Consider the following 26080-nt stretch of genomic DNA (forward strand, 5'->3'; position numbering starts at 1 on the left):
GAAGCTTTTGAAATGTGGTGCTATAGGAGAATGTTAAAAATCAGATGGGTGGATAAAGTAACAAATGAAGAGGTATTGCGGCAAATAGATGAAGAAAGAAGCATTTGGAAAAATATAGTTAAAAGAAGAGACAGACTTATAGGCCACATACTAAGGCATCCTGGAATAGTCGCTTTAATATTGGAAGGACAGGTAGAAGGGAAAAATTGTGTAGGCAGGCCACGTTTGGAGTATGTAAAACAAATTGTTGAGGATGTAGGATGTAGAGGGTATACTGAAATGAAACGACTAGCACTAGATAGGGAATCTTGGAGAGCTGCATCAAACCAGTCAAATGACTGAAGACAAAAAAAAAACTAATTTTGTGTGGAGAAAAAACATTTGATCGGAATAAAATATTTCCTTGCATATACTAACCATTTTAATTCATTTCAAATTTTATGTCCTTCAATTATTTTACTTTATATTTTTGTAAAATTTGTTTTGAGTAACTGCTGAAAAATTTGTTTTACAAACCAGAATGGAAGGAACTGTTTTAAAACTCAAAAAAGTTTTTTTCCAGTGTTATCTCCTTTGTTTTTACAGTTTAACTATTTTTTATAATGTTCCTTTACGGCTTATCATTATAGACATGTTTAAGATTAACTTTACGTGCAGCCTAATTAAAATCAGTACAATTGTTAAGTACTGCCTCAAAGTGACGTAAAAACGGGATTTTTTGGATCGCTTTTTATTTATCTCAATAGTAGATTAGATGATTATTCTAATACAAATAAATAAAAGAAATATTAATAAATAAGTGATGAGTAAAAATATTCGACTGATTAAATTAGAATAGAATTGAGAATGGATTATTCTTCCAGATTTATTATGCAAATGAAAGATATCTTAAACCTTGAGCTGAAAAAACCGATGAAAATAGCGGCACGTTATCTATAACAGAGTTGTAGATATCATAAAACTTTAAATGTTGATTTCTCAGGAAAAATAATCTTCCTGAGATAAGCAAAATTGAACCGGTTAAAATTATGCACAGAATGGTTCATTTTAAGATTTTTTAAAGTTTTATAATCTTATGTGCAACCCTCTTCCTCTTTATATAATAGTATAGATATAAATAGATAAATACATATATACTAGCGGGCCCGAAATTCGATGTCCTGACGTGGCATTGTTCTGTAATAAATGAACAACACATAAATATAAGTAACTTATTTAAGTTAAAATGAGCAGGAATTTGGACGAAATTTCATTAATATGACTATTAGTATGATATTATCAGTTTGTGATTGTTGTATTGTTGTAATGGGTCTATTGATTAATTATGTGTAGTACAGTTAATATTTATTTTCACTAAATATTGAGATGTTCGATGAAAATTGAATTAAAAATTTCGAAACGTCGTAAAATTAATAATTAGTGTAATTAATAAATTTTCATCCACATTACTGCTAATTTTCACTTAACATCATTCTAAAAAAGTACCTCCTACATTTCTATTTATTTAATAATTTTGAAGTTTCATAACCATGTGATAGCTTAACTAATCAATTAATAAAAAAATTAAAGCACTGTAAAAAAAAGCAACTTAGTTAAAATTTTAGTAAAAATTTTTATCATTTATTCTTATTCTTCATTTATTTTATCATTGTTTATTTTAATATCTATTTTACCAAATTTTAGATAATGTTAAATTAAAAACAATTTTAGAAATTTTTTTGTAAAATTAATCAGCTCCAAAAATTATAACTTCAATTTTTTAAATATACATTAAACTTTAATTATTATAAGTAATTTATATTTTAATTTTATTAATGTTATAATTTATTTTACAAACTTTTTTTTTGTCTTCAGTCATTTGACTGGTTTGATGCAGCTCGCCAAGATTCCCTATCTAGTGCTAGTCGTTTCATTTCAGTATACCCTCTACATCCTACATCCCTAACAATTTGTTTTACATATTCCAAACGTGGCCTGCCTACACAATTTTTCCCTTCTACCTGCCCTTCCAATATTAAAGCGACTATTCCAGGATGCCTTAGTATGTGGCCTATAAGTCTCTCTTCTTTTAACTATATTTTTCCAAATGCTTCTTTCTTCATCTATTTCCGCAATACCTCTTCATTTGTCACTTTATCCACCCGTCTGATTTTTAACATTCTCCTATAGCACCGCATTTCAAAAGCTTCTAATCTTTTCTTCTCAGATACTCCGATTGTCCAAGTTTCACTTCCATATAAAGCGACACTCCAAACATACACTTTCAAAAATCTTCTCCTAACGTTTAAATTAATTTATGATGTAAACAAATTATATTTCTTACTGAAGGCTCGTTTCGCTTGTGCTATTCGGCATTTTATATCGCGCCTGCTTCGTCCATCTTTAGTAGTTATACTTCCCAAATAACAAAATTCTTCTACCTCCATAATCTTTTCTCCTCCTATTTTCACATTCAGCGGTTATTTTCATTCATCTTTGTTATTTCTACTACATTTCATTACTTTTGTTTTGTTCTTGTTTATTTTCATGCGATAGATCTTGCGTAGGACTTCATCTATGCCGTTCATTGTTTCTTCTAAATCCTTTTTACTCTCGGCTAGAATTACTATATCATCAGCAAATCGTAGCATCTTTTATCTTTTCACCTTGTACTGTTACTCCGAATCTAAATTGTTCTTTAACATCATTAACTGCTAGTTCCATGTAAAGATTAAAAAGTAACGGAGATAGGGAACATCCTTGTCGGACTCCCTTTCTTATTACGGCTTCTTTCTTATGTTCTTCAATTGTTACTGTTGCTGTTTGGTTCCTGTACATGTTAGCAATTGTTTTTCTAGCTCTGTATTTGAACCCTAATTTTTTTAAAATGCTGAACATTTTATTCCAGTCTACGTTATCGAATGCCTTTTCTAGGTCTATAAACGCCAAGTATGTTGGTTTGTTTTTCTTTAATCTTCCTTCTGCTATTAATCTGAGGCCTAAAATTTTACAAACTAACATGTTTATTTTCAAAGAGCCGTTCAATACTTCATAAGTTGCATAAAATAAAATGAGAACTGACAATTTAAATTTGTAGGTTGATTGTTATTGAATGCACCTGTTATACATCATTAAAAACTAATGAAAAAACATGTAAAATACTTACTTCAATACTGCACCTTACAAATTTGCACAATGTATATTTTTTAATTACACTTTATAACGTTATTTTAATAAATAATAATATAATATAATACAATATTCTCAATAAGCGCGGAATTCTTGCAGACTCGGCAATGCTTCGTTCTTGCTAGATTTGAGTATGCATACAGATTAAATGAACACAATTGAACGTTTCATAAAACCTTAAAATACTGAACATTAGGAACTTCACAAAATTTAACCTTTCACTTTATAAAAGTCAGAATGTAAATAAATCCAAATGGCAAAACAACAGCACTACCTATCGGATTTAATTCACACTATACTCTAATCACAGTTTTCTATGGAAAATAACTTTTTAACGAAAAGGATTGTGGCTGCAAAATCACTGCAATTAATACTGAACATTAAGAAACTTACAGAACATTACGGAACTTCATAAAATTTAACTTTTCACTTTATAAAAGTCAGAATGTAAATAAATCCAATTGTCAGAACAGCACTACCTATCGAATTTAATTCAAACTACTCTCTAAACACAGTAGTCCGTTAAAAATACAAATTTTAATGTAATAACAACATTAAGCTACGAAGCAAGTAACTGATATGCGAAAAAGGAGCAAAATAAAAAAAACCCTAGAATCCGATTGCAGCACCAACTACCGGGTCTGACTGATATGCCAAAAACTAAAAAAAACTTCTAAAACGCGATCGCAGCGTTGCCTACCGGATCCAATTGTGAACCTTAACTACCCCAAGATCAACAACAACACATAAATAAATAAATAAATAAATTAAAAAAGAACTTCTCTATTGGATCAAATTGTGAATCTAAACCATTCTCGAATCCCTTTGAACACACACAAAAGATTTCATCAAAATCTGTCCAGCCGTTTAGGAGAAGTTCAGTGACCTACACACGCACACAAGAAATATATATATATATATATATTTATTTATTGCCTTTGAGATTCATTTATAAATTTCTTGTATTTTCCATTTTAGTTAGTTATTGAACTATGTATTACATTTTTTGCAGTGCTGCAACAATTCATCTCGGTGCATTTTTTCGTAATTCTGGTGAAGTATTTTGGGTTGACGAATTAAAAAACATGACCTTTTTAACTCCGAGGTAAGTCTGTCATTTAACTCCATTTCCAATCGACTGTAGGTTAAGAATTATGTTTTTATCTAACACAACCCACAAACGATAGTTTTTAATAAAAGTAATAAATAATAGTGTCTTTATTACAAAATATTTAGTGATTTTACTTTTTTGATATGCACAGGTAATTAAAAGACATAAAGAGGAAAAAAGAAAATTGTTATATTCTTCTTTACTAACCCTTGGGTAAATTTTTTTTTCTTTTTCTTTTTTTGAACCTCCGTGACCACCGTTAGGTAATACTTCAGAGAATGAGATGAACGTGATAATTTTTGTAGCGTGTGAAAATACCATGTTTGACCGGGATTCGAACCCGGGACGAAAGGCCGAGACGCTACCATTCGCGCTACGGAGGCCGACATTCCTTGCGTGACTTAGCAAAATTTATTATAACTGTCGAGCAATACTGTAATATGTAAGTTATTAACCACTCGCTTTCAAAATCAAGCTGAAATTTTGTTCGTAATTTAAAGGCAGTTCTCTGATGAAAACTAATCGGTGCAGAGTCCCTTATTTCATCTCTTTTGTTATTGAAACAAGACGTTTTTGGTCCTTTTGTTATTAAAAAATTATTATTATTAAAATTAAATTATTTCTATAGTTTTGTCATTTGTTTGGTATTAATCAGGCTGAGCTTTATAAGCGGTCGCAAGTTTCATCTCCACAGTGTTTTCAAAAGAATTTGGCTCCTAATAGGAAGGCGCTATTAAAATATTGAGAAAGGATATGGTCAGAATCTGCCTTACACCTTCACGAGGTGGATTGAGTTTGTAAGAAGAAGAGGAAAACTAAACGAATTCCAGTTATGTTTCATCGTGCGATCACTCTTACTGATGAAGTCTGTGCCGTTAGTAATACCCATAATTGAAAAACACCGGGCATCGATGGGATGCAGAACTTTAGGTACAAGCGTTTTTCATTTGTGCACTCCAGACTTTCCGAGTTTTACTCTCAAATCCTCCATTTTCTGATTAATTCATTCATTTGTAATGAAAAATTAATTTTTATTAAAAAACCGGCACAATGTATCATTTTAGTTCGTAATAGTTTCATCATTTCGTTGTTGCACTGCATGAAACAGTCGTACTTGTTTCAACACGACTGGTGCAACACGGTTTGTAGAACCTCGCCAGCCGTTGACAAGGTTAATTCTTCGCCAATAGTAAGTAGTTTTCCTAACTTTGTAGTGAGTAGCGAATATTATAAGATGCGCGTATCTCAATGTAATGAGCCACCGCGTCCTTTTTTAAATTTCTTCCGATCTTAATACTCGTATTTCTGTAGATTTGTTGATAACTGTCTTACCGGACACACTGGTAATCGTTTGTCAGCGAGCGAATGGAGACGTATTTTTAATACTCGATATTATAATGTTTATAGTTCGCTGTAACGGTTATAAAATTTTACCCCCGATGTTACAAGAATTAACCGGTAAAAATAGAAAGTAACTATTTAAACGCAAAAGAAAAAAAAATACTGATAGTGTAAATAATAAAATAAAGCAAATACTATAGCAATAACAGTGAATTAACAGTAGTAAAAAGACAAAGTAAAAGAGCACTAGATCCCAAGACATATACCAAATATTTATGAATATCTGACTTATATGAATTATCTGACTTATGAATTATATGTTTGTAGTACGGCGTTATGGATTAGCGAATAATACGTCAGGAAGCTCAAGCAGTAGTTTAAATATACGTTCAACGGTGTTATGGATTAGTGAATACGTCAGCAGGCTCCAGCAATATTTGGTTTGCTTGACATTTCTCCCGCCACCACCCTATTCGGTCGCCCTAAAGCATACGACAAAATTTCTGTGCCACAAACGGCAACTGAGCATCGAACAGTTTAGCGATCAGTATCCTAAATAGCTTCTAGAGCTTACCTAACAGCGTGAGCGGAATAAGCGTCGTGCCAAAAACCACTGGCTTACGTGTGCCAATCGCTCACTTGTCATATATTTGATAAAATGGGAAGGCGCACCCCGCCAACTACTAAAAATATATAAGACATCCATAAATAAAAATTTATTTTGTCTAGACAGCAATTCACTGCCACACCTAGGTCGCTGAATGCCAGCAAGTATCTGTCCACCATACTAAAGCGCTTGGAGCTTTAATTGGCTGGTGGTCAGCTATATATATATATATATATATATATATATATCTAGGTTAGCTTCCCACAGCAGTGTGGTAGGAGTCTTTTCCATTAGGTAAACTACTGATATCGATTGAACAAAGCAACCGCATCAAGGAACTTCCACACGTTCCGACAATGAGGCTCTCGCCACATTGACTCGCCGCTTGTGAGTGGCCAATTTTCCCCTTGGCCTCTAAGTTCCAGGGTGGTCCGGTCTCTGGCACCACCAAGAGCAGGGCAGTCAAACATCAGGTATTCATTTGAATGGACCTCCCTGCAGACTCACAGCTCATTAGCTGCCAGGCGGAACCGAAACAGATATTGGTTTAAATTAACATGGTTGGTGAGCACTTGGGTACCCGTTGCCCTTATAAACGAACTCGAGGCGTACCATCCCCCCAGATCCTGTATAAATTTATACAAGGATCTTCCCTTAATCGTGGTGTGTCATTCCAGCTGCCATGAATCCATCGCGAGGCTCTGCAGCCTCTTCCGCAGGCGGGAGATGGACAACTGAATGAAATTTAGATCGTTGCGAACACCGTTCCGCTCCGACACAAAACCTCATTCCAAATACCTCAGCCTCCCGACCTCTTCGCAATTTCTACATAGCTGCCCGAACGTTCTCCACAATTGGAAGAGCCTTTCCCATTACGATGGTACCCTCGTAGGAGGTTGTTTTAAAAACACCAGTACATACAATTAAGGCTCTGCGCTGGGCAGACCTTAAATTTTGAAGAAGTGCTGTATTCATATTCAACCTATGCGCCCAAACGGGTGTCGCGTAAGAGGTTATGCTTTCAAAGGCTCCAGCAACAGTTTAAATATATATCCCCGCCTATCCACCATTCTATACAAGACATTTTATAGAATGCCTAAGAATACACACCAAGTGTTAATTAAGGATTAAATTTAAACAGTTTGTGTTATATAGAATTATTTACTGTTCTATACTATTTTGTAATAACATACTTATAACGATGAATAAAAGAGGAAAATTTTTACGTCCATTAACGTACTTTTTAAGAAAACGCGAAATGTTTATGTTTAAGCAGAATAAATTATTATTTTTTCTTAAGACGGAATATTTTATTTTCAGGTTTTTAAATAAAACATATGGAATGTTTTAAAAGTAATGTAGAAGAAGATAATAATAATAATTTATAATGTTGAACATACTGTATTTGTGCTAACTTACACATATTGTAAAGCATATTTTAGTACATGTTCGTTCTAGAATTTTAGCGATAGGCGAAGAAAATAGTGAATATAATTTGGATTACTTTTATTTTGCATGATAGCCGCATAAGCACGTCAGTACCATAGTAACAACATTTTTATAATAGATTTTAAAAACTGTTTCAGTTCTATTGAATAGATTTTTAATCGGCATGGAACCGTCGAATCGATACTCATAATTATTTTTAAATTGCATGCATTACTGATCTGCGAGTATAAAGGAAAGAGCCATTTTTCATAAATAAGATTATAAAATATTTAAAAAGAGAGTAAAATGATAATTGTATATCAGCGAATTTTTTTTTCGGTAGCAGGAGGAAAAATCTGCAGTTAGACGCCTAGCAACCCGCGCTACTGGGTGTGTGGAATTTCCCCCCTAGTGCGGGGACTCACTAAAAAACACCTCCTTTTGTACAGCAGCCCGAATACCTGCCTTACGGCATAACTTAACGGGCTGCCATCTCGCCTGCGGGTCTTCTCGGGCTGGGTTGGGGAGTCGTGGGCATGCTGGGCATGTAGGCAGCAGTGACGACTCCAAGAGGCCCCCGACTGCCTCCTTACCCAGGCTATCCTCTCACCATCCACACTTTTTTTTTTTCCCCTACTCTCCCCGACCGGATATCCAATTAAGTATACTCAGTCGGGGAGAGTGTCCTTTTACTCTCAAAGGAGGCGTCCCCCACCCGCCGGCTATACGTCCGGCACGGCAGGTTGGCCTCCCCGGTCTCGGATCTTTTGTTTTACATTGCCTGCCTCTAATCCCCCGCTTTAGAGCCAAGGTCCGGCTATGCCGTCCCCCAGCGCCTCAGCAGGGAACCGGGACTCGGTCTTTACGCCTTTGGCCTCTAATCGACAGCGCCGACCCCACAAAGAGCCTAGGCTCCCGCAGGGACGACCCCACCGACCGGGACTTGGTCTTTTATTTTAACCCAAACTCAAACTCCCCTGGAGTTCACCTCCTTCTCAGGTACCCGCACACCAAGGCGTACAGGCCCTCCATGGAGCGACTGTCCGCCCTACCCTACTGTTTATACTCTCATTCTTCTGTCTTCATCCTCTTTGGCCCGCAGGACCTCCCCGGCGAACCTGCGGAACCATTCCCAGTTCTCATTGTTGTACCCCAACCAGTTTACGAGATTTTCTGGTGTAAGACCATTAATTACTATTTGACCTCTGTTAACGGCCCATCTTGGACATATGAACAACGTATGTTCGGCATCGTCGTTCTCTGGACAATAGATGCACTGCGGGGTGGCTCTCTTCCCGATCCTATACAGATACTGACCGAAAGAGCCGTGCCCCGACAGTAATTGTGTCATGTAAAAATTGACATCTCCGAGTCTATTGTTATTCCAGGTTTTAATATTAGGGATTAGGCGTCTGGTCCATTCTCCCACTCTGGACCCTGTCCACTCTTCTTGCCATTCTTGTTCTATAATCCCTTCCATCTCTTCTTTCGACATACCGCTGTGTCTGAGGGTTCTGGCTTTTATCTGAAGGTCTACGGGTAGGACCCCGGTCAGTACGCACAGCGCGTAATACGATACCGTACAGTAACTAGCAGCTACACGCAGCAATGCCAGTCTATGGACACTTATCAACTTCTTTTTATTTCGCTGTATGTTCATTGCCGCCCCCCATATGGGAGCCGCATACAGTACCGTCGAAGTGATAGCCGCGGTTATCAATCTTCGAATAACCATTTTAGGTATGCCGTGGTTTTGAAATAATCCTCTTAATCCCTTTACAGCAGGAGTAACTCTCCCACAAATCATATCAATATGCTTGCTGAACCTTAAACCATCCACACTGCTGACGATTATCCTTACTGATTTTCTTCGCCCATCTTTACCTTTAGGATGCTTTCTGCTGAGGTGGCGACCACCCCTCCAAGAAGTTTCGTTGGCCATCATGAACTCTAGTAGATTGCCTACAACCAGCCGATCAACTTCCGGACAGCATCGGGCTCTCTCGTCTGCCCAACTTCCGCACTCGAAGATGTGTCCTACTGTATCCTCACGCTCACAGTAGGAACACGTCGGTGGGTTTCTCTTCTTCCAGTGAAATAGACAACTGTTGAACGCACCGTGGCCTGTCAGGAGTTGGGTTAACCAAAAATTAGTTTCCCCATGCTCTCGTCAGACACCTTCTTACGTTTGGGAGAATGGAGAAGGTCTATCTTCCCACTGTTAACGTTTTCCATATTTCCTGCCATTTTACCAGTACGCTTTCCCGAGCATCTTGTTCCGAGACACCAGCTGTCCGGTCCACACACTCGTACATAAGCGAATTTGCTTCACAACAGGTGAACGGATATCGGAATGCTTATTATAGAGATTATGAATGAAAATGGGAGAGAAAAACTTCGGTTTAAGTCTCACCATTTTTCAGAATATTGAGGCTACAAAAATCCACGACAAGCAATAATTATAGTTGAAGAACAATATATACTTGAGAATAATATATTGAAGAACAATAATATAATTGAAGAATAGAATCATATTTGGGCCTTGTTGAAAGGCGTCAATTCAAATGCCCCTCTTAAAATTTCATCAAACTGGTAATTGTCTGTATACAATATTCATTTTGGAATCGGGTTCATATGCGTAATCGTATGTTCTATAAAATTAGGTAAAATTTACACATCGAAAAATGTGCTACCGAGTTCTCGAAAAACCGAGCATTTTTGAATTATGAAAAATGAAGGAGATGATTCGAGTAGACAGTTGATTGTCGCTAACCAAACACTGATTGAATTCGGAGAGCGGGGCACAGCCGATTGTAATGCGGCACAAGCTAGTGCGCCGTTCTCGGCCAACCACGCTCCGCCCTGCACCGATGTTGTGCCAAGAACGACACAAAAAAAAATGAAAATTTTAAATGGGCTTATAAAATTATGACTAGGATGCTGAAATTGTTTGATTTTTGAAGGATCCTTTTTAAATGATATGTATTTAAATGAAATGTAATACAACGCTGAGAAATTTGAATGTTTGAACAAAGAAATTTTATTAACATAATTTATCTTAAAATTAATAATTCTTATATCAGGATTCACCCTTTGATGCCGGCCGGACGCTCCCTACAATTTAAAGAGAGAGTCATCTTCACACGCATTCGACTCTTCAGTACGTTATTCGTCTCCCGCCGTTCACAGCATACCCGGTCGCCGATTTTAATTTCTTGATACTGCTTCTTCCATGTCCAGAGTGAGAGTGTCAGTGCCCTTCCCGCACACTTACTAGCCGGCCGGAGAAAAAAAATAATTACCTTCCCCTTCCAACAAAGTTTCTTACGTTACAGATCGCATGCGCGAGAACTTCATCTTAACAATAATACACATCTACTTAATATTAGTAAAAAAACACGTTACTCATATTAAATATAATACAGTGTCGTACAATTAAATACAAGTTACAATGTCAGCTTTATTTTTCATTCGTGAGGTTGACACGCCTCACTAGACAAGACGCAGAATAAACTAGAATAAGTCACAATAGATACAGAACGAGTAAAACGAACTCCGTGATGTTGTCGAATGGTTGGCCGAAGTAGTGTAGACGTAGTGTTACCTGAGCCGCAACAAAAAAATCTACGGCGTACACTAATAATCTACGAGACGAATAATGATGGATGCCTCGGCGAAGTAGCGTTCAGTCGTCAATGTCGTTAAAACTGTGAAAAGCTCGCAAGAGAAAGTCGAAACACCCAGAGAATCGATGAGGAATCGTATATAAAGCGTAAACCTTTTTTGACGTCAGAAAGAATATGTAAAAGAGACGGGTGTTAAATACTCAGCCAGAAATAATATTGTAAAAGATAAAAGGCAGTTTTGTGCGGCAAATAATTAAGAAGCAACAATTAACGAGTGTAACGATTTTCAAAATTAACTTTTATTCGTGTAATAACATTTTTTTTTGTGTAAATAAAATTCTTTGTAATGGATTTCATTTATAACCAAAAGAGATAAGTGTCTGAGTGCCAATAACTACGTATTTTATGGAATGGAATGCAAAGTTGGCAGGAGTCTATTACTCCCTACTTTATCGCAGAACCTGGACAGAGTCCCTTGCTGCTGGATCTTTCTAATCGGGCTTGTTTTTAAAAGGGTTATTTTTTTAATCTCGGATCTAATTTTTCAAGTTTTGTGTATTATTATTTTAGTGAATTTAAGACGGATTTAATTGCATTCCAATCCGTTGTTAAACCAGCGTTATCGAACCCATTTCATGGGCCGACCGCGGAAGGCTAGGCTTATAAAGCCTGTCCTCCCGACGTAATTCCCCTTCAGACCGTCCACTGAAGTCCTTTCGGTGCTAACTCTTTAATAGGCTAGCAGGAATACGCCACAACGGGGCACTAGCTATAAGGAGGGAGCAATGTGTCCCCTTTTCCGGAGGAGTCGCAATTGCTGGGTTATTTTATCTTACTGTAAGTTTAACTTACAGATGGTGATACCTATTCGCGATCGCGGTTTTGGGGCGGCGATTTTCTGGAAAGAAGTAAACAGTAATTATTCTCTCCACGTAATTATTAACCTTCAGACACGCGTGTGTCTGAGAAGGGGTTGGGGGGACCGCGTGGCCGCAGTGAAGAAACCATTTGTTTTTGTGGTGGCTGTTGGCATCTGCAACAAAAGAAGCAGAACACACACACGAGAGAAAAAAAAAAAAAAAAAAAAAAAAAAAAAAAAAAAAAAAAAAAATTAATTTTTACTTTCCTTTCGACTGGCAGGATGAGACGGCACGACGCGTCGTTCCACATCCACGTTTCTCCCGTTTCTGAAACAAGAGAAACAGAACAAAACACACGCGAGAAAAAAAAAAAAAAAAAAAAAAAATCTTTTTTTTCCCCTTTTTTTCCCTTTTTAGACCGCGTTTTTGTTTTGTGCGCGACTTACCGTATTTGAAGTCTTCAAACTATATAACTCGCGAAAAAAAAAAAAAACTATTCACTCGCGACCCCGGAAACGCGTCTGACGCACTATTCCGTTTATGGCTCATGCGATATGGAGGCCCCTAAGCCTGGTACGTATTTTAACCTGTAGTAGTTTTAGTTACCTTAAAATGAATCGTAAAATATTTTATTATTGATTTGATTATCGATACAATTAAGTGATTTTTTAAACCAGCTTTACGAAGTCCTCTTCAATTTATTTTCTTTTCGTTAACTTTTAAGCTACTACTACTGCTCCTGCTGCTGCTAACATAATTTTTCTTTCTAACTGCTGCAGCAGCAGCAATTATTATTTCTAGCATTCGTTTCATAACAGAAATTATTTCTAACTTTATGAAATTATATTTGTTTTTTAATATTAAAAAAAAGAGAAACTATAAAAATAAATGATTAATAAAGTAATTAATCACTAATTTTAATTATTGAAATAATAATATAGCAGTATGTTATAATTATTTAAGAGCAAGTACTTTTTAATCTTTACATGGAACTAGCAGTTAATGATGTTAAAGAACAATTTAGATTCGGAGTAACGGTACAAGGTGAAAAGATAAAGATGCTACGATTTCCTGATGATATAGTAATTCTAGCCGAGAGTAAAAGGGATTTAGAAGAAACAATGAACGGCATAGATGAAGTCCTACTCAAGAACTATCGCGTGAAAATAAACAAGAACAAAACAAAAGTAATGAAATGTAGTAGAAATAACAAAGATGGACCGCTGAGTGTGAAAATAGGAGGAGAAAAGATTATGGAGGTAGAAGAATTTTGTTATTTGGGAAGTAGAATTACTAAAGATGGACGAAGCAGGAGCGATATAAAATGCCGAATAGCACAAGCTAAACGAGCCTTCAGTAAGAAATATAATTTGTTTACATCAAAAATTAATTTAAATCTCAGGAAAAGATTTTTGAAAGTGTATGTTTGGAGTGTCGCTTTATATGGAAGTGAAACTTGGACAATCGGAGTATCTGAGAAGAAAAGATTAGAAGCTTTTGAAATGTGGTGCTATAGGAGAATGTTAAAAATCAGATGGGTGGATAAAGTGACAAATGAAGAGGTAAATAGATGAAGAAAGAAGCATTTGGAAAAATATAATTAAAAGAAGAGACAGACTTATAGGCCACATACTAAGGCATCCTGGACTAGTCGCTTTAATATTGGAAGGACAGGTAGAAGGGAAAAATTGTGTTGGCAGGCCACGTTTGGAGTATGTAAAACAAATTGTTGGGGATGCTAGATGTAGAGGGTATACTGAAATGAAACGACTAGAACTAGATAGGGAATCTTGGAGAGCTGCATCAAACCAGTCAACTGACTGAAGACAAAAAAAAAAAAAAAAAAAAAAGAGCAAGTAGTAAAAAGTTCAAGAAAAATAATATAAGAGAGAGAAGAATGAGTAATAATTCGAATAAAAGTAGAGTTATTTGTAAATACATTAACAACCTTACTTTTCGTTCGTTTCTGTCAGTACATGCATATTGACAATTTTTCTTAACCTGTTCTGTTGCTTTCAACAATATAAATTAAATGAATTGCTTTTCATTCCTGTTCGTAAATAAAAATTTGTTTTTATTTATACTGATTAAAGAGCTCTTATATCAGTTCCGAAATACATTTCATAATATCAGTACTGATAAAACTGGCGTCAGCGCAAGCGGAGACCATGCTAATAAACTTAGAAAAGTATTTGTATCGAATTAGGGAAAAAATGTACTAGACTAGCATTTTGCTTACAGACGACTATTAATGAATTATCACCAAATTGGCATAAAAAAGAGTAAGGTAAAGTACTGGTTATTGATTTATATGACGTAATGATTGTTTAACAAAAACGGGATTATAGAACCTATAAAAAAAAAATTATAATTCTCTTTGTTTTATGTAACTGAGGTTGTCTGATCTTCTTCAAGAAACATCCAGTCGATCGGGGAGGTGAGCATGATTATATGTTCTGTGAACTGTCAATGAAGTACGAATATATATTACCCGTTCGATATCGATCGCATATCCGGCTATGTGTGTTCCTTGGCAACAAAAGCAAAAGTGTATTAAAAAGTGAATTTAATTCGTGTTTTCAAGTGGACTTAATTGATTTCCAGACTCATTCTTACGGTGAATATAAATATATAACCGTATACCAGGCTCATTTTACAAAGTTAGTGGTACTTTGAATACTTGAAACGAAGATTGAAAATGCACTTTCCATCAGCAGGACGACAGCCGAGAATTTTCCAACAACATTGTGACCGGTTTTAAGGAAAACCGGCTGAATTGAAAAAATAGTTAATGGAAATTTCTACCACAGTCCGCAGGGAAGTGTTTAAAATATGTTAATTGTTGGATGCAGGGTGAAGATATATTCCGATGGAGTCAGGGTTTAAAATTTGTTCAATTACTGAAGAACAGAGCTTACCGTGCCGATACTCAGGCTTATGATGCTGATTTGGTTATAATATTAAAGTCTGTTTAAATGCCTCAAATAATCCACAACGAGTAATAGAAAATCTTAAAAATAGGGAAGATTTGGAAAAGGGGTAAATTTAATTAATTACAGACATAATATAGATAAGAGTGGCAATGTAGAACAGAGCACTTTTGATCATAAAAAACTACGTATGTTTGCTCAACTAAAGCGTCTTCAATTTGTTCGATTTTTTAAAGTGTTTTTAATTGTTGCGTGTGTTACAGCGGTCACTTTATATCACACTAAAGCGATCACCTTATTAGAATACTAATAAGTACCAGCGGTTTTTATTAGTATTCATTCTGCAACCGTTTTATTTATCTTACTTGTGGAAATTATATAAAGAGGAAGAAGAAGAAGCTATTTACCGTCTCCTCTTTGTTAAAAATAAAACTGGTAGCACAATCGATAATTGAAAAAAAAAAAAATGGTAGAATGAGCTAAAAATGAAAGAAATTTCTAACGACAAATTTTCTCCTCTTGATAAAACCACGGCGGAATATATTCCGGTTACTGAGTGGATGAAGGAAGGCAAGGACGATGCTGGTAATAATGTGGTTGTTATTGTAGAGATAACTAGTAGCAGATGCCACAGACTTTCCACATGACATGGAATTTAAAGCGATATTTAAAGATCACAGTTTACAGAATGCAATAAATCCTTAATTACTCTAAAGATATACTTGCCGAAAAATAAACTTCTTTTCGTTTTTGTGCTAACCAGTAATCTATAGGTACAGGAAATGCATTTGTTAAGTATATGGAAAAAAAAAGATGTTCTGTGTTATTCGAAATGCTATTCTAACTTGGCTTGTTACAACAGGCAATTTTATCGATGAATTTTTAATAATGAAATTATGTGTCTGCCATGTTGAACTAAAAAAAAAATCATTCAGGTAAATATTTATTTTCTTTTTAATGGTTATTTCTTCTTGTTGCTGGATCTGTCTTACGACAGGTTTCAACTGGAGAGTTTTTCTCTTTTCTCGATCCTGAACTCTTTTCATTTGCCAATAACTTCTTTCCTTTCTTATCATGCCATTCCTATCTTTCTTCTGCCCTTTCATCGTTTTTCTTCTATTTTCCCTTCAAGTATCCAAATCGGGGGTATCCCAGTCGGAGCGAGCCCCGACCGGCTAGTGTGTGTGTGTATATATATATATATATGTGTATCTTTTTTTTTGTCTTCAGTCATTTGACTGGTTTGATGCAGCTCTCCAAGATTCCCTATCCAGTGCCAGTCGTTTCATTTCAGTATACCCTCCACATCCCACATCCCCAACAATTTGTCTTACATATTCCAAACGTGGCCTGCCTACACAATTTTTTCCTTCCACCTATCCCTCCAATATTAAAGCGACCATTCCAGGATGCCTTAGTACGTGGCCTATAAGTCTGTCTCTTCTTTTAACTATATTTTTCGAAATGCTGCTTCCTTCATCTATTTGTCGCAATACCTCTCCGTTTGTCACTTTATCCACCCATCTGATTTTTAACATTCTCCTATAGCACCACATTTCAAAAGCTTCTAATCTTTTCTTCTCAGATACTCCGATCGTCCAAGTTTCACTTCCATATAAAGCGACGCTCCAAACATATACTTTCAAAAATCTTTTCCTGACATTTAAATTAATTTTTGATGTAAACAAATTATATTTCTAACTGAAGGCTCGTTTCGATTGTGCTATTCGACATTTTATATCGCTCCTGCTTCGTCCATCTTTAGTAATTCTACTTCCCAAATAACAAAATTCTTCTACCTCCATAATCTTTTTTTCTCCTATTTTCACATTCAGTGGTCCATCTTTGTTATTTCTAATACATTTCATTACTTTTGTTTTGTTCTTGTTTATTTTCACGCGATAGTTCTTGCGTAGGACTTCATCTATGCCGTTCATTGTTTCTTGTAAATCCTTTTTACTCTCGGCTAGAATTACTATATCATCAGCAAATCGTAGCATCTTTATCTTTTCACCTTGTACTGTTATTAAGAATCTAAATTGTTCTTTAACATCATTAACTGCTAGTTCCATGTAAAGATTAAAAAGTAACGGAGATAGGGAACACCCTTATCGGACTTCCTTTCTTATTATTGATTTCTTTCTTATGTTCTTCAATTGTTGCTGTTGCTGTGTGGTTCCTGTACATGTTAGCAATTGTTCTTCTATCTCTGTATTTGAACCCTAATTTTTTTTAAATGCTGAACATTTTATTCCAGTCTACGTTATCGAATGCCTTTTCTAGGTCTATAAACGCCAAGTATGTTGGTTTGTTTTTCTTTAATCTTCCTTCTCCTATTAATCTGAGGCCTAAAATTGTTTCCCTTGTCCCTATACTTTTCCTGAAACCAAATTGGTCTTCTCCTAACACTTCTTCCACTCTCTTCTCAATTCTTCTGTTTAGAATTCTAGTTAAGATTTTTGATGCACGACTAGTTAAACTAATTGTTCTGTATTCTTCACATTTATCAGCCCCTCCTTTCTTTGGTATCATGACTATAACACTTTTTTTGAAGTCTGACGGAAATTCCCCTTTTTCATAAATATTACACACCAGTTTGTATAATCTATCAATCGCTTTTTTTTTTTTTTTTTTTTCTTTTTTTTTTTTTTTTTTTTTTCTCGTGTAGGTGTTCTGCTTCTTTTGTTGCAGATGCCAACAGCCACCACAAAAACAAATGGTTTCTTCACTGCAGCCACGCGGTCCCCCCAACCCCTTCTCAGACACACGCGTGTCTGAAGGTTAATAAATTACGTGGAAAGAATAATTACTGTTTACTTCTTTCCAGAAAATCGCCGCCCCAAAACCGCGATCGCGAATAGGTATCACCATCTGTAAGTTAAACTTACAGTAAGATAAAATAACCCAGCAATTGCGACTCCTCCGGAAAAGGGGACACATTGCTCCCTCCTTATAGCTAGTGCCCCGTTGTGGCGTATTCCTGCTAGCCTATTAAAGAGTTAGCACCGAAAGGACTTCAGTGGACGGTCTGAAGGGGAATTACGTCGGGAGGACAGGCTTTATAAGCCTAGCCTTCCGCGGTCGGCCCATGAAATGGGTTCGATAACGCTGGTTTAACAACGGATTGGAATGCAATTAAATCCGTCTTAAATTCACTAAAATAATAATAGACAAAACTTGAAAAATTAGATCCGAGATTAAAAAAATAACCCTTTTAAAAGCAAGCCCGATTAGAAAGATCCAGCAGCAAGGGACTCTGTCCAGGTTCTGCGATAAAGTAGGGAGTAATAGACTCCTGCCAACTTTGCATTCCATTCCATCCATCAATCGGTTCCTCACCTGCACTGCACAGTAATTCTACAGGTATTCTGTCTATTCCGGGAGCCTTTCTGCCATTTAAATCTTTTAATGCTCTCTTAAATTCAGATCTCAGTATTGTTTCTCCCATTTCATCCTCCTCAACTTCCTTTTCTTCCTCTATAACACCATTTTCTAATTAATTTCCTCCGTATAACTCTTCATTATTCCACCCATCTATCGACTTTACCTTTCGTATTATATATTGGTGTACCATTTTGATTAACACATTATTAGATTTTAATTTGTGTACCCCAAAAGTTTCCTTAACTTTCCTGTATGTTCCGTCTATTTTACCAATGTTCATTTCTCTTTCCTGTGAAAGTATTATTTTGTGGAGAGATATTTATCTTTCTATAAATAAAACTACTATTGTTAAATTATTTTTATTTTTTTTGTAGGTTATATGTGTCATATATGGTTGGAAAACCTTCCAGAATATGGTATAACCGTAGAAACAGTTCTTCTAACACAAAATTTAGAAGAATCTTTGCAGTTGAGTCACTAAAACCAGAACACAATTTCTTCATTATATCAGGAAGTAGAAAGTTTACAAATAACATACACAAGTGAGTCAAAAGTAGTTTAGTTTTTATAAACTTTTTAGTGATAGGTGATAAGTACGTAAACACTGATCTTGTAAACTTTTGTCACTTCTTCCAAGCTAAAAATTAGAATGAGATAACGTATACAATAAATCACTTCATTAGCAAAACCTTGACCGGCTTGGGAAAATTTATTTTTGTGGGTTTTTCCTTGCCCCTACTTGTTTTTAGTCTTGAAGAGGTGCTTGGTGGCTAAACATGGTGCGTTACTATGGTATTTAACTTACTTCCAGATGAGATAGAAGGCTAAAACTTTGCACGCATGTTTGTTGTCGATAACAATGCATTGTGATAACAAAAATTTCTATTTTTAACAAAATATTTTCTTAGAAAATCTTTTTACAAATGATGAAATTTCAAACAACCGCGCATGCGTATGAAGTACTTCAACACACAGAGTCAGTCTGCACTGTACTTTCTGCTGCGCAAGAAAATGAAAAGCCAGTAATGCGAACATAGATTATGTATGGATATCTGTCAACTAGTGTCAGTGAATCATTACTCTTAAATTTATACACAAATGTGCTTGAATTGGTATTCATTTTGCTACTTCATTATATTTCAGAAGAAATCCATCTGCGATTGTATACAATTGTGTAGAGTTACGTAGTCATTTATACAATATGTTAAGTGATAAATTAATACATTTCCTTGAGATTATGTCTGAGAAGTTTCGTAATAATACACTGTTTAATTATGACAGTAATTTTTTTAGTTTAATTGAAAAAAAAAAAACCATTAAAAATACGCTTCTATTTAACTAATGAAAACACTACAAAAACTCTGGAAATGATTGAATTAAAATATAAATTGTTTGGAAAAATTTTCCAATGCAAATACATTCAAAGATGCATTAAATTAGAAAATTTCACTTTCATATTAAATCGAGAATAAATTTTTATAATAATTTCTTTGATTAAATTAAAATAACATTTTAAACTTGTGTCGGTAATGATCTATAAATTTGTTTTTTATTCATGGTAGTGAATATACTTTTATGTGAATATTTATTCATTACATCTCTCAGTTAAGTTTAATTATAATAATGCATATTGAATGAATTTATTAAAAAAATTCCTTACATTTTATACCATGAATAATAAAACCGTGGGACGCCTTTATAAAATGTTATTTGAGTTTAATTAAAGAGTATATACATTTATTATTGATTTAATATGAAGGTGAAACTTTCGTTTTTCTTTTTTAGAGAGCGAATCTCTAAATATAATTATATTAGAAAATTTTTCCAAACAATTTATACTTTAATTAAATATTTTCCAAGTAGTGAAATTTTGGTACTTTTTTGTTAATTTTCTCATTAGTTAAATAAAAGCGTATTCAATTTTTAATTTATTTTTACGTCCACTGTACGCTTTTGAAGAGAGTAATAATTTTTCCTTTAGTCGTATTTTTCTCGGGTGTGAATATTGTCCTGTCTATGTACATCTCAACCCTGTAGGGGGAAGACACCAACCTTGCAATGTTACCGGTCGCCACACCCACCTCTGTTCCGAGCCCTGAGAGGCTTTACCGGAGGTCGTATTTAGACCCTCTAACTGATTACATCTCACAGTCATCAGCCTTGTCTCGGTCAGGATGCCACCGATGTAAATGTCTCGGCAGACATTTGCATCAGTAAATATAAATCAAATTTTGCTTTCAAATAGGTCTTAAACGGACATCTTCACATCCAACCTAACATGATTCCCTCAAACTAATTCACCGAACCTGCGGAAGCGCTAACCCAGCGCCTAGTCTAGATTTGACGGTACCGTTCGTGACTGTGAATGCCTCAGAAAACGAACGAATTTTAAGTTAAATCAATGCTACACTCACACCAATCAAAATTATGTCTTACGCAACATAGAAGTTCAGACCTACACCCAAGTCGACAGATTTAGGTTACATAATAAGGGGAACGTAAACTCATTCCCCCGGATTGGGATCATTGTTGACCCCAATCCGGTCCCATCATGGAATTTCGCGTGACATTACCAAGTCACGAACAGGACCGCCAGTGACGGAGGGAAGCCACGCCTCCGGTCGCACGGGTTACCATACCCCGGCGGCGCGGCGTTTCCCATCAGCGGGAGCCCTAAATCGAATTATAAACATCAATATAACCGTGGCACGATGTCAATGCGCCTACATCCAACCAATCCAATGCCTAAGCCGGAACCCTAGCCACCCGGGATCCTACCACGATCGAGTACCTCGATTAAACTCCCTCTGGAGACCTACACACCGCAAGAGCGCGAAGAAAACCAGGCACTATAGACCACTCCTCGCGGATCATCCAGTTAATACGGATATCCAGAAAGGAATGTATTCTCTCAAGTTCCCTAACAGCTCGTGAACGTTCGACCTCATATCGGGAACAGACAGAGATCGTGGTCCACTGTATCATCAGCCCCACAATCCGGGCATTGACTCGTATCCAACAAACGAAAACTAGCCAAACTCGCCCGAAAGGCACCATGCCCGGAGAGACTGTATGATATAGCGATTGCAGAGACCCATCCAATCGCACCTAAATCAGACAGGAAGTCTATCATGAAGAAGTTTACCATGCGTGTAGCGACTTGTGGGGGATTCGTCCCACCTGACCTGCCAAGACGCAAGTCCTCTGTCTTCAATCTCCTGCTTTGGTTCTGACGTCAATAGGTTATTTACCTTGGAAATGAAGCGTTCCCTACGCTTATTAGCCAAGATATCTATTGGTTTGACCCCGGATATAACACAGACTGCCTCCCGCGAGACTGCTCTATAGCCGCCTATAATAGCGAGCAAAAGAAGTCGCTGGGCCCGCAACAAAATGCACAATACCTAAGAGCCATGCGGTGAGCCCATACAGGCGCAGCACACAGCATAATAGCTTCACTGACATCTTTGTAAAGGATACACTTCGTTCGGTAATACAACCCCCGTTCGGGATGAATGACTACGGATTCCATAGAAAGCATTACGGGCTTTTTTTGTTACATACTGTAAATGTTCCTTGAACCGAAAATTTTCATCAAGGATAACACCCAGGTATTTTTGATTCGTAACGTACCGAATGGGAAGATCAGGCATCCGAACCGAATTTGTCGGGAAGCAGCCAATCGGCCCTTAAGCAACATCATTGTGATTTTCTCTGAGCTGAAAATCATCTTATGTTGCAGACTCCACAGTCGGAGTGTCTCACAAGCATGAGCAGTTTGGAACTCTACCTCGTTACGCTAATCCCCTTCAAACAGTAGCAGCGCGTCGTCAGCATAAGCGACGATACGACAATCACATGGCAATCTTAAACGTAACATGGAATCGAAAAGCCATTAAAAAAAAGAATTAATAAGTTTTTAGACAGGGAGAAAGTGGCAACCTTAGCTGTTTAAACCTTAATATGTTGCACAAAAAATAAGAAATAAATATATATAAAACACATAGAAATCGATAATATCCGTTCAATTTATAATGTAAAGTCCATGTATTATAATAAAAACAGAATTAAAGGCCCAGACCTATAAAACCTTGTTTAAATTATCTTAACCCAAAATAATTATAAGAAATTTTAATATAGGTTATTTAATTGCTTGTAATATAGATGGTTTCGCTTATTAATGAAATACCATCAGCAACAACATCCACAGAATCAGAAAGATAAACATTAATTTTTTTCTAAATATCTTGCTAAAGGAACCAATAATGCCGGTTGCTACATTCAAAGAAAAGACTGTTCTTTCTGGACATAACACAAGGCATTCGTAAACCAACCTTGGTTATATCACTGAGAAAACTTCCTTTGATACCTTAGTTGCAAATATAACATGAAACAATCGGCGGTGATTCAGGGAATTAAGCCTACCCAGAAACTACAGTGGGCCGGCCATATAGTCAGAAAACGCTTCACCAAAACCTCTATATTTCAAAAACGAAAAATATGTCTTTGAGCTGTTTCAATTAAATTAGAAGTGTAGTTTGTATTGAAATTCCATATTGGGGCGCATTATTCAAGTACTACTCGTAATGTTACTTCAAGAAGAATAATCGTCAATGAATACTTCAATGATCAATGTATTCCTGATGTATTCTATTAATGTCATTTTGCAAAATCAATTGTTGATTTCAACCGTCTTTACCACTCATCTCAGCACAGATTTTAACATCATCTGTAAACAAAAGTATCTTAGAAGAAATAAAGTTGGAGATGTCATTTATGTGAAGAATGATAAGCAGAGGATCGAAATTAGAACTCTGGGGAAAATCAGATGGAACAGTCTACATAAATACTACCCAACATCTTTAAACGTACGATCAAAAAGGTCGGACCTTAGCCACCTTAACATACTATCTTTGATATTTGAAAGCGATCGTTTTTCAAAAGTACGTTTCAAAGTAAAATAAGGTACATTGTCAAAGTCTAAATATAGCACCATCCCTTGTTTTCTCCCTCGAACTCACGGCTTATGAACGATCATTAACTTTAGTTAAGGTAGACCTCTTAGACACAAAACCGTGCTGACAAGACAAGTTAGTACGAGACAGTGGAGAATATAAATATTGGTGAATAATTTTTCAAAGACTTTTGAAATCACATTTAACACTGATACAGCTCTGTAGTTCGAAATTAAATCGCCCTTTTTAGGAACAGGGGAAAGCAGAGCTTCCTTCCAACAGCTTTCTTTTTTTCCTGTTTAGCCTCCGGTAACTACCGTTTAGATAATTCTTCAGAGGATGAATGAGGATGATGTGTATGAGTGTGAATGAAGTGTAGTCTTGTACAGTCTCAGTTCGACCGTTCCTGAGATGTGTGGTTAATTGAAACCCAACCACCAAAGAACACCGTTATCCACGATCTAGTATTCAAATCCGTGTAAAAATAACCGGTTTTATTAGGACTTGAACGCTGTAACTCTCGACTTTCCAAATCAGCTGATTTGGGAAGACGCGTTAACCATTAGACCAGGCCGATGGGTTCCTTCCAACAGCTGGGAAAAATTCCAATACAAAGCTTCAGTATTACGATACTGAAGCGATACAATTACCTAAACTTTTGATCATAAACGGTGGAATACAATCAAAACCAGATCTAAGATACTTGATGGCCTTAATATTTTCTCATTTGAAACAAAAGGTCCATCAAAGGTATTTGGTTAACTGGCATTTCTCCCACCACCACCCCATTCGGTCGCCCTAGAGCATAGACCAAATGTTCCGTGCCAAGAACGGCTACTGAGCCTCAGAACGGTTTAGCGACCCAAATCCTAAAAGCTCCTAGTGAGCTACCTAACGTGCGTGAGCGAATCAAGCAGGGCGCCATACAGCACCCGCTGAAGTGTCCCAATCGCTCACTTGTCAAACATAAGACTAAATCGGGGAGGCGCACCCCTTGTACAAATTAAAACTATACGTCATAAATTTAAAGACAGCAATTTTGGCTGCCACGCCTCGGTCGCTGTATGCCAGCTAGTACCTGTCCACCATTTAACAGCGCTTGGAGCTGATTTGGCTGATGGCCAGCCCTATTACCAAGGTTGGTTTCCAGCAACAAAGCTATTAGGAGTCCAAATGCAATTACATTAAGAATCCCTTAAATTTACCGATGACGGTTGAACATAGCAACCTCATCGAGGAACTCCCACACGGTCCGACAGTGCGGCTCTCGCCACAATGCTTCGCCGCTTGTGAGCGGCCAGGTTTCCCCCTGACCTCTAAGTTCCAGGGTGGCACGGTCTCTGGCCCCCCCAAGGGCCGGGCAGTCGTACATCATGTGTACATTAGACTGGACCTCCCCGCAGACACACAACTCATCAGCCACCAGGCGAAACCGAAACAGATATTGGTTTAGATTCACATGGTTGGTGAGCACCTGGGCACCCGACGCCCTTAAAAAAGAACTCGAGGCATACCATCCCCCCAAATCCTGTATAAAATTCTACAAGGATCTACCCTTAGTCGTGGTGTGCCATTCAAGCTGCCATGCCTCCATCGCGAGGCTTTGTAGCCTTTTCCGCAGACGGGAGATGGGCAACTGGACGAAATTTAGCTCCGGTGCATTGTGATCACCGTTCCGATCCGGTTCTGGCCCGGCTCGAAACCGCATCCCAAATGCCTCGGCCTCCCGACCTCTACGCAACTTCCACATGACTGCCCGAATTTTCACCACTAAATCGATTGGGAGAGCCTTTCCCTATACAGTAGTAGCCTCGTAGGAGGTTGTTTTAAATACACCAGTGCATACTATCATGGCTCTGCGCTGGGCACTCCTTAAATTTTGAAGTAGTGCTCTATTCCTTTCCAACCTATGCGCCCAAACCGGCGCCGCGTATGCGATCATACTCTCGAAGACGCCTTGGTACACCAAGTACATTTGGCGGCCCGACAGCCCGTAGTCTTTCCGAGCAATCCTTCTAAGCTTGTGCATCACAGAGACAGCGTCCGCCGCAACTTGCTTAATATGGTTACTAAACAGCAACTTATCATCAAACAAAACACCTAGGTACTTATGAACCCTTACTCGGCTGATTACACAGCCTTTATATTTAATGTGGGGATTTCGACTGCATGATAATTTGTCTGCGCCCTTTAGAAGCATAAACTTCGTTTTGAGCACAGAAATTTTTAAATTTTGAATGTCCATCCAGCCTTCGGCGGTTGACAAGGCCGCCTGCGCTCTGCTTTCTAGCTGTGGTCGTGAATCTCCACGAACTAAAAGGAGACAGTCATCGGCGAAAGCCTGGGCCGTGACTCCTTCTGGGAAAGTCAATCCCAGAAATCCGTCAAACACCAGGTTCCACAGCAGGGGACCGAGAACGGAACCCTGCGGGCTTCCCCTGGTGACGGATTTTTCCACAACTAGGTGCGCATCTTTAAACAGAGCCGTTCGGTTAGACAGATAGTCTCTTACCACGGCCTGTGTGGCTTCGGGAACATTGCGGCGTTCCAAAGCATAGAGGACAGAACTCCAACACAAGGAAGGAAATGCTGCCTCTATATCAATAAAAATTGCCAAAACATATTTGCAGTCGGCGCTTTCCACCTCGGCAAGAGCATTTAAGATGCAAT

The 26080-nt window shown here is 37.1% G+C and overlaps 1 protein-coding gene across 1 annotated transcript in view; it reads left to right on the forward strand.

Annotated features, from left to right (window-relative positions):
* The window catches only part of LOC142318078 (cytochrome b5 reductase 4-like), a 71612-nt gene that overhangs the window by 35907 nt on the left and 9625 nt on the right, over nucleotides 1-26080 (forward strand). Inside the window, exons 5-6 of the mRNA XM_075354604.1 lie at nucleotides 4181-4273; nucleotides 18830-18997. Coding sequence (XP_075210719.1) covers nucleotides 4181-4273; nucleotides 18830-18997 — 261 coding nt within the window. The remainder of the gene's footprint in view (nucleotides 1-4180; nucleotides 4274-18829; nucleotides 18998-26080) is intronic.

Source organism: Lycorma delicatula, chromosome 1, assembly GCF_047948215.1.
Source record: "Lycorma delicatula isolate Av1 chromosome 1, ASM4794821v1, whole genome shotgun sequence".
NCBI classification, from domain to species: domain Eukaryota; kingdom Metazoa; phylum Arthropoda; class Insecta; order Hemiptera; family Fulgoridae; genus Lycorma; species Lycorma delicatula.